Raw genomic sequence first — 10,538 nt, 5'->3', positions numbered from 1 at the left:
ATTTTTTTTAAATCATGATCTCTGAGGGTTTATGTATTTAGAAAGGATGTGAAACATGTGAATGTTTAGTCACATTCAGTAATAATTTTTTTGATGATTTTATTGAAAGTGTCATGAAAATAATAAAACTAGGAAAAATATAAAACATTCAAGGCTGACCATACAGTGTTACAGAGTGATAACACATGTTTTACCAACACAAAACCGATAATAAAGCAGAAAACAACAAACAGTGTTTGCTTTCAGATAGGAGCAACAGCAGAGGATGGCGCTTCATTGAGAGTCAACTCAAACAGGCATGTTGATTAGCTGAAAAAAGAGCAGTCCAACACTGTTTAATGAGATTTGTGACCAATGTGAGCTTCAGTCTTGTGAGATTATGTCCAAGTTGACCAGGTGTCTCATAGTGGGTCTTCCATGTGGACAATTCCATGGTTGTTCAATCTCCCCCATATGAACCACAAGCTTCTTCATCTCACTGGTGTTCAGAGCAGTACCAATCATCACCTGAGGAGAGAGACCGAGTTCAGACACTAATGCACCTTACAGGTAAACCCAACTGCATAAGGAAGATTTTTCTCTCGGTTTAGCTGGAGAACTAATGCATGATAGCTGACAGACTATGGGGAGACTTTCCAAAACAAAAGCATGCTTAAGATACCCAACAAATCCTAGAACTTTAATAATGGTTGTACTTGATTTGGAAATACCATTGCCAAAACCCATAAAGCTAAGTTCATCCAGTTAATTAATAGTAAATATTAGAGATGCTCCGATCTGATCGGCGCCGATCGATATCGGCCGATATGCCCTTGATCGGTTTTGATACATAGAGAAATGGCGTCGCCAGTCTGGCAATATTACACAGACAGTGTCGGAAAGAGACAACAAATATGCAGTTTGTAATGTCTGCTCAAAAGAAATACCTTGCGGAGGAACGCACGCAAGGTCTTTCAATACCACGAATATCATACGGCATTTGCTGCGTTCGTCGATTCGCTCCGAGAGCGCCGAAGCGCACACTGGGCTCGACATCATAAAGGGACCGAGTGCTTTGATTGGACGAGAGGCGTTCCACGAGTGCTGGTCAGAGTTCCAGCGCGACTTCACGAGCGTAGTGTAGGTAGTGTTCAGCGACGTCATGTGATCCCGCGAGCAGGAAGTCACTAAACTAGGCTAAGGCCCATAGCAACAACAACTATTAGCGCGCGAGTTTTAGGTCTTCCTCTGTGCACCTTGCACAAGTGTAGATAGCGAGCGACTTTTCAGCACAGCAGGACATATTTTAGATGATAAGAGGAACAGGCTGAGTGCCAAAAACGCTGAGATGCTTGTATTTCTCTAGGCTAATCTGCCAGTGATGCTGCTTAAGAAGTAAGGTTTGAGTCTGAAATCTCCTTAGGTGCAATGTTTTGTTTTTTTGTTTTATTGATTATTGCTGACTTGCTGTCTTATCTCCTCCTAAATATGACTTGAAACTGACTGACTTGAAACAGTATTTTATATTTGGCTATAGCCTGTTTATGTTGCAGTTTAGTTTGGGTATGTTTATTGTTCCTCAGGAAAGCTACAGTATAAGCTCCAAGTTCTCTAAGAGCCCCTAGTTCCTCTCATTCGAGTGGAATGTTGCACATTTGATGTGACAGTGTACATTTTATTCATTATGATTTTATTTATTTATTTATTTATATTATTATTTATTAGTTTTTCCTGAAGTAAGCTACAGGTGGTTGTGAATTCAATAAAACAGATGGTTGTCAATTCATGATACTTTCTCATCTCCTAATTTCATTTGAATACTTAATATACATTGTCAATGGTGTTAAGAATAATGAAAAACATAAATAATGCTACACAATAAATAGAATGCTTCAATTGCCATTTTCGACACTGTGATCGGTGATCGGTGATATCGGATCGGCAGATCACTGATTCCAGTGATCGGTGATCGGTGATCGGCACCAAAAACCCTGATCGGAGCATCTCTAGTAAATATCAGTAACTTTATCATTGTATTCATGCTGAATAACATCATTATACACTCACCGACTTCCGGCAAGACCTGGAGGCAAACATCTGTCTGACACGAGAAGGCCGACACATAACCCCAGGGCTGTCACTCAACATGAAGATCAGCTCTTCAATGTCCGCTGGCCCAAACGTCCAGTTCTTACTGGTGGGCAGGGACACCAGTTTCACCCGCTCCATGACCTGAGCTGTAACGCACACGGTGTCACGTTCACTCCTTGGTGGATCATCATGCAAGCAATGTTGTTTTAACAGTCGTTTGGCAGTAGTGTGGGATTCTCAACAGACATGAGTTAAGTTTGTTTTGGGGAAATGGGATGTTATTTCCTAAGGTATTTGGCAGTGATGAAATCATGTGGTCCACTTACCATCCTCATCAATGAGGAAATCAAAACCATTCTTCTTGAAGATCTCAAGGTTCTCAATGAGCACATTCTCACTCACGGCAGTGAGGTGGAGATTCTGTGGACTGAAACAGAATGAAAATACATAAAAATTACGTTGTCACAAAACGTTGAAACATGTTGATGTTAAAGTTTTGTGAATGGCTGTGTTTTCTTACACAATCAGTCTCTGTCCTTGCAGGGCAGTGTGCTGTTGCAGCATCTCAAAGTTGTATTTCTCATCTGTGGCGTGCTGGTCGATCATAAAGATGTCAGTGTTCAGTTTGGTGATGATGAAACCGAGGTTAAACTGGCCAATGATCTCCATGTCCTTAAACATGTCTTTGCTGTATGGATGAGAGGGAGAATCTTAAAATAACTTACAATATATTATAGATCTGTAACAGCCATGTAAGACATTACTGGTTACTTGTAATTTACATTACATTTACATTTTTGGCACCTGACAGCAGTGGGCAGCTTGTTCTTGAGCTCTAGTAGAGCTCAGTAGTGTTAGCCTTGAAAGCCATGGGACACAAGTTTGATAACCAGCTACTCCCCAGCAGTACAATTCTCTACAGTACAACACAAATCAAGTGTGGCAACTATGCGCCTATTCGACTTCTACCACAATGACACACACAGCAGTAAATATCCCACCTGATCTCCTTCTGCAGCTCATTCTCTGCACTCTGGTTCTCTCCAGGGCTGATTGTGGCCCTGAAGCGCCTGTAACGCAGTCCGTCTCCAGTCTTATCCCTCTGCAGTTGCAGCCTCCTCACCCTCCCAGTGAGCTCCTGTAGGGCGAATTGCAATGGCACCGTCCTCTTTTGTAAAGAGACAGGAACATCTACCCCACACCCAGAGGATCCCTCAGGGCAGGTTGGATGAGTGGTCTTGTTCTCTGTGCAGAGACGCCCGTTCTCTAACCGAGCTTTCTTAGCCTCTGGGCTAGGGGTTGTGTTTCTATCCGTAAGACGTGGTTTAGTTGGAATGTCTGAAAGTTCTGGGATAGTGCGTGCTTCGTCTAAAGGCTCACCAAATGTTTGGCTTTCGAAACAGGCTTTGTCCACTGTGATGTCTGGCGAGTCAAACTCTAACCCTGTATCACACAGGCTCTCAGGGGTCGCTGTGGTAGTGTCAAGCTCTGACAAGGTGCTCTCTCGGCCGGAGTCTACATCGCTGTCCGGGGTCCTTCCAAACCTGAATCCATCCAGCACTGACTTCCCCACAGGGGAACATTTAAGTGCACCTTGAGTGGATTTCAAAGGGGATTGTAACGTTGGCCTGTGAGTGTTGCCCTTCTCTGGGCCTCTGAAGAAAGACTGCAGCTTCTTCTGAGTTGGACCACTGCTGGCACTTTTAGCAGTGTTTGATTTAGCCCCAGTACCTCGACTCTGGTGCAATGAGAAAGCAGCTTTTAAACCAGCCAGGTTGAGGCGAGACTTTGGGCTTGAAGGCACAGGTTCAGAATCCTCTCCTGCGTCTGGAAACGTCTCCGACGAAGGAACTACTTGGCATCTGTCAGAATCTGAAGGAGGTCGGAGAGCTTTGTAGGATTGTGTATCTATGGAGAATAAAAAGTCCAAAACAAAAAATGAACAAGCAAGACAGTTATACCTTCAATGGTATAAATAAATACACAAGTTGTTGACTTGAGAGCAGTGGAGAGGTGTACTTACTGGGCATGGGGAAGGATTTGTTGTTCAGGCTGATCTTGTTGACTCCTTTCTCGTACATGGCGACGAGGGAGCTCTTCAGGATGGCCAGCAGGAGCTTCTCCTCCTGAAGGAATATCTGACGCTTATCGGGAGTGACATTAACATCCACACACTCTGAAACAAAACGCAGAGACCACAAACACAAGAGTCTAAATCAGAACAACCACAAGAATAGTAGCACATATGCAGGGCTCGACATTAAGGCTTGTCCGCTTGTCCGGGACAAGTACATGTTATGTTCGGACAAGTGGACTTCCTCCTGCAGTTGTCCGATGGACAAGTCAAAACTAAAAAAGAAATCAATATGTATTAATATCTGCAAACATGAATTCCTCCTTCCGATCTGAATAAACAAAAATAGCAAAGCGATGCCGCGCCTCATTCTCGCTATTTCAGTCTCTTCGTAGTTCGTTATCGTCATAGTTCGTAAATTCGCTCAGCGCGCCAGAGCGCACACTGCGTTCAACGTCATAAAGACGTGATTGGACAAAAGGCATTCCATGAGTGCTGATCAGATTCCAGAGCGAATTTACGAACGCAGCCATAGTGTTGTGGGTCTCCTGTCACGTGAACGCGTATTCGCTTCTTCTCAATGCCGCTTATTTTCATTTTAAGACCAGCACATCGCAATACGAACTTCAGAATGACACTAATTATAGATTTCTCAATTTGAATATAGGATAGGCTACTATCCAAAAGCTAGCAAATAAGATTGCTTCCATTGGGGAGAGACTATAGTTACAAACATTTTTTGTAAATATTCCTAGATATTCATCCCTTTTGTGGCCAATCTTAATCTAAAAGGGTTAGGGTTAGGGGTTACGTTTTTAAATAATTACAAAATATTGAATACATCATATGTATATAAGGATACATCATTATCAAAGCAATAGTAGTCAAATGTGTTATTTGCCTACACATACACTCACTGGCCACTTCATTAGGCACACCTTGGGGTTGGACCCCCTCTTTTGCCTTCAGAACTGCCTTAATTCTTCGTGGCATAGATTCAACAAGGTGCTGGAAACATTCCTCAGAGATTTTGGTCCATATTGACACTATAATATCACGCAACAGCCCGTCTGGCACCAACAACCATGCCAGGTTCAAAGTCACTTAAATCACCTTTATTTCCCATTCTGATGCTGGTTTGAACTTCAGCAGATCGTCTTGACCATGTCTACATGCCTAAATGCATTGAGTTGCTGCCACATGATTGGCTGATTAGGTATTTGCGTTAACAAGCAGTTGAAAGGTGTACCTAATGAAGTGGCCGGTGAGAGTATAATATATTATTATTCATATTATTGCTTTTTCTAAATCTTTGGATTTGGACAAGTAACTTGAGCTCTAGGACAAGTAAAAGATAAGTTCACTTGTCCGAAGGACAAGTACCTGAAAAAGCTTAATGTCAAGCCCTGATATGAAATGGTTAATGACATAACAATATCTTACCTGAGGCTACAGTAATGTTCAAGGCCACAAACGGGTACTGATGTCTGTTATACATGTGATAAACTTCATTTACAACTTTGGTGACCTGTACAAAAAAAGACAGAAATTACAGAGTAGATTTCAGAGCTAAAAACAAACATTCACAATATAATTAATTTAATCATTCATCAGTTGCAATAGTATTCATTGTTAGTACTGTACTTTGGTAGGATCACATGGTCGGTTATTGATGAAAAAGAACTGCCTGTCTGTGGCACTTCTCCCAACACCATGATCCCCTTGCGACACAAATCCAGAGATGCTGCAACACATTACATTTTAATGATCACAACCCACTCTCCATTAGCTGTCTCCTGTGGCATAAGTGATAAAACACTGGGGTGTAAATAAGTACATAGCCCCACTCACCCAAAGAGATCTTTGGGTAGTTCTGCACCACTGAGTCCATAGTCGTCTTTAATTGCCTCAGTGGGAGATAGCTGTTGGAATGGGAGCAAACTCTGTAGCTGTGGGAGAAACAGAACAGAATAAGAGCGTCAAATTAAAAACCTTGCGGCGTATTCAAAAAGACACGCACTGATGTATACAAAGGACACATCTAAAGGCCAATGCACACAGCGTGCGATTTCTGTTGCGCGACAACATTCCATTTTGAAGTTTGAATGGAAGTCTATGAGAACATCGCATCCCAACACACACGGCCCCGATTTTAATCGCACGGCGAAAATTCGATTCCATTCATTTTGAATGGGACAAAGCACACGGCGTGCGAGTTTTGTCGCACTGTCAAATTTTGCAAATGTTGTAAAAGTTTGTGGTGCGACGGATTATTGCATCACAATGGGACAATTGGGAAAACTTCAACTGGTCTATCTAAATTAATTGAGTCACTCATAACGGGGAGAGAGACTGGAGCATACATTTTTGACTGTCTCCTTTTTTGAAAGAAGTTAAAGGCTGAAGGTCTGACCCAAAAGGTCTGATATAGTACATACACCTACGGTACATGAAGGGTTTATGATGTACAACATTATCATTTCATTTTCATATCATATATTTCAAATACATACTGGACACAACGGATAATGGATGCCATTTGGTAAACCTCATCTTCTTTTCAGTGTGCCAGGCAATGGAATGTTGAGGTGCAACAGAAATTGCATCGCACGCGTGTGCATTGGGATGCGATTTTTTATGATTTTCTCATAGACTTCAATGGTGTGAGTTGAAAATGGAATTTTGCGGCGCAACAAAAATCGCATCGCACGCCGTGTGCGTTGCAATGGAATGTTGTCGCGCAACAGAAATCGCACGCTGTGTGCATTGGCCTTAAGGATACAGCCAGTGCAATATGTGACAGCAGCTGGTGAAAGAACAAGTCGGCAACCAACCAAATGTTCAGACTTACATTTTTCTGAATAAAAGTCTGGACATTTGGTCGGTTCCTTCTTTCACCAACTGCTGTCACATATGAAAGGAGCAAACAACCCTGAGCAAATGGCACAGCAACACAGACAGAATCAATCAAATGTGTCAATATTCTATTTTTTCTAACAGAACAACACTTTTTTCCTACCTGTTTTGGGCCAAATACAGCTCCTATGTTGTCCTTCATGCTCTGACTGCCGCTGGTACACAGCACGGGGCTGCGTTTGCCCTGGGCTGTCTGGTTAGTGCAGGTGATACGCACCCCAGTGGAGATGATACAGTAAGACTGAAGGACGTGGATCATCTTGGTGTACTCCTGTAAACAAACAACACAGACCACTTAAGCATTCCCTTAAGCCACAGAGCCTCCCATCACCAAAGACCTATGCTATGGAATACTATGGAAATAGGAACTGGATACTAACATTATATCATTAAACAAAGGCATACAGATAGGTTTTACTTTATGCATATTAATAAACTATACCATAATTACCATAATATAATAAAATAGACTTTGTAATGGTGAAATGAGTCTGTAATACTAATTGCTAGTAAGCATTGATAAGGTAGATGTTACTAATAAGCATTATAATCATTTGATGCCATAATCATTGTATTAAACATAGATAGAGTATTAGATGTTTATGTTAAACATTATGCTGGATGACTGTTATAACAACTTGACCTTTGTATCGCCTTGTGCCAGGCACCCCTTGCTCCGGGTTAGATCATCCTTTGTTTATGACTTTGTTACCAATTAGAGTTATGTAAACTAACAGAAACAGGAAATTATATTAAAGGCTTTGAAGTGGAATATATATTTGTAACCATTTCTGTATCATTTCTAACATCTATCACTGGCCCGAGCTGAGATAGGAGGTGAAGGCACCTTTGGTAGATAATAAATATGGGAAAACACCGCCCTGAAGAGAAGGGATGGGAAAAGACTTTCAAGATGTGTTGTGACTCTATATTGTCTGCTAGAGACCTTGGCTATGCTTGCAACCATGTTATTAAACATATAGAACAGATATTGTGTCCGTGCATATTTGTGCAGTCTCACCGAATATTCAGTGCTAAACCCTAGACTTTTCCATGACAACTTGCTAAAAAACAAAAACAGTTCAATCAGACTTTCCACTCTAGACTCGAGTTGTGCTGCATGACTACCCTACCTTCTTGATGTTGTGCTGCATGACTACCCTACCTTCTTGATGTTGCGCAGGAACTCCTTGTGGCGGACAGGCAGGGTGTAGAAGAGCTGCTGAAGGCAGACAGTGGTGCCCTGTTGCCGGGGGTGGGGGGACCGCTGTACCAGGTGGCCATTGTGATCAAACACCAGCTTGGTTCCCACCTGAGCAGACTCGTGACACGTCACCACACTGAGGTTACTGAGGAGGGACAGAAGAGAGAGAGCTCAGGGGAGACAAAACTACAGCGGACAGTTGGGTTTAGATAAGCTTCGAGGGGATTGTGTCTGACTTTCGGTCATATGGCCCACTGTTAATTATAAGTTGTGTAAAATCTGCACTTTGGTCTATACTCTAAAGAGAATTTTGTATAATAGGATGCAATTGTATATACTGCATTTCCAGTGCTTCTTTAATTGTGTATTTCAATTAATGAAACAATCATTCAATAATCTTCCCATCACTCTATCTATCAATCCACCCATCCATTTTCACTGCGAGAGGAGCAAGGACCCAGATTTACCTTAGTGCACAGAGAGAGCTGAGGGCTTCCCCTCGGAAGCCAAATGTGTCCACATGTATGAGGTCAGAGAAATCCTTCAACTTTGATGTGTGGTGCTTCAATGCTGTGGGCAGGATGATGTTCAAGAGAGAATATAATTTATACATCTTGAAAATCAAGATCGGTATGTGAGAGTATAGAAGTAAAGGTGTAATCTTTAAATGAATACTGACAGATGAAAGTTGACACTCACTCAGTCCTTCAAAGTTCGCCTCTTCTACTCCTTTGCCATTGTCCGACACCTCAACCAATTCTGTTCCATTGTCTTTCAATTTGACATCTGAAAAAAGTAAGAAAACCAAGTGTATTAGGCTAAACCAAGTTAAAGTCTAACCTGCTACTTCAAACTTTCTTCCATGTAGTAAAATATTGTCCTGTGTATTCCCATGTAGTAAAGAATTCCTGTGTATTTCCCAAACATCTATATTTCAAGCTATTCAATTCAACTTTATTCGCCATGTGCAGTGCACTAGGAAGATGACTTGGTATTCTCCATGCTGAACAAGCTACAGTACATACAACAACAAGAGGACAACACAACAATACTCAAGACACACAATATATACAGTAACAATACGAGTGAATAAATATAGCCTACTGTAGTGCAAAAACATGTTAAGTGCAAGGTGCAATGATCAGGAGTTATTGAGAAGGGTTATGGCTTTGGGGAAGAAACTATTCAAGTGGCGTGATATTTTTGACCTCATGGCCCTGTACCGCTGTCCAGAAGGGAGTAATTCAAACAAGCTGTGAGCTGGATGTGAGGGGTCAGACACAATCTTGCGTGCTCTTTTTAATGATCTGGAGCTATGGAGGTCTGTGATGGGAGGCAGGGGGCAGCCGATGATCCACTCAGCTGTCCGTACGACTCTTTGTAGCTTGGCCTTGGATCGGGCAGACGCAGAGTCGTACCAGACAGTGATGGAAGATGTTAGGATGCTCTCTATGACGGCCCTATAGAACTGGACGAGGATGTGACGACTGATGTTAAGTCTCTTCAGCTGATGGAGGAAGAACAAACGCTGCTGGCCTTTTTTCACTAAATGGGTGATGTTGTTATCCCATTTTAGTGTGTTGGAGATGATAGTGCCCATAAACTTGAATAAGCATCAGCTTATGCAAATATTACTCTGCTCAACATGTAATAATGCAACAGTACAGTATTGCCAAAGCACTTATCATTACCATGACACTTGACTTACCAACATTGGTTGCCCCTGCATCGATGCTGTTCTCCACCAGTTCCTTCACAGCTGTGGAAAGGGTCAACACCACTTGACCTGAGCAGATCTGATGCACAGAGTGCCTGTCAATCGGCTTGATGGCTTGAGCTGGTTCTGCGCTATGGAGTAATTGTCATAATATAGAAAGCTGTTATCGTGTGCTAAAGCAGTTGCACATAACAGACTTGATTATCACACACAATGACTAGAATACATACCAAGCGTCCGTCATCTTGAATGTTTTCGAAGAACACGTTTTTGCTAGAGAAAATGCAAGCTAGACATGAGGATATTCTCTTTGCAACTTGTAATGGTGGAGGAAGAGGTTTGGGCTAGCAGTTTGTATACATTCTAATATGAGAAAGCAAGATATAATTCCGTAATCTCAAGACTAGCGTTGTGGACACGCAGAGGCCATACAAGTCTAGACAGACAGACAGAGCGCAGACAGAGCAAAGCGTATTCCGCGCGCGCAGAGAAGTTTGTTTTGGCTGGTCAGTAGTCACGAGTGTCAAATGTGCACATGTTCTGCGCAGACAGTGAGA

General features: G+C 42.1%; 1 protein-coding gene across 1 annotated transcript; it reads right to left on the bottom strand.

The window, feature by feature from the left end:
* Positions 1–355: 355 nt before the first annotated feature.
* Positions 356–10,335, bottom strand: pms2 (PMS1 homolog 2, mismatch repair system component). Its single transcript, XM_080541577.1, has 15 exons — positions 10,212–10,335; positions 9,973–10,112; positions 8,964–9,050; positions 8,732–8,834; positions 8,226–8,409; positions 7,164–7,331; positions 5,996–6,093; positions 5,789–5,888; positions 5,588–5,672; positions 4,067–4,246; positions 3,072–3,978; positions 2,591–2,758; positions 2,397–2,497; positions 2,047–2,216; positions 356–507 (listed from the first exon to the last, which is right to left on the bottom strand). Exons 1-15 carry the CDS (start codon positions 10,223–10,225, stop codon positions 364–366), a joined length of 2,649 nt encoding a protein of 882 aa, XP_080397703.1. The 5' UTR covers positions 10,226–10,335; the 3' UTR covers positions 356–363.
* Positions 10,336–10,538: the final 203 nt, after the last annotated feature.

The sequence above is a fragment of the Nansenia antarctica genome (genome assembly GCF_963989245.1).
Source record: "Nansenia antarctica genome assembly, chromosome: 11".
NCBI lineage: Eukaryota > Metazoa > Chordata > Actinopteri > Argentiniformes > Microstomatidae > Nansenia > Nansenia antarctica.
Note: the sequence above shows the minus strand (reverse complement) of the source record. Positions and strands in the feature narration are given on the sequence as shown.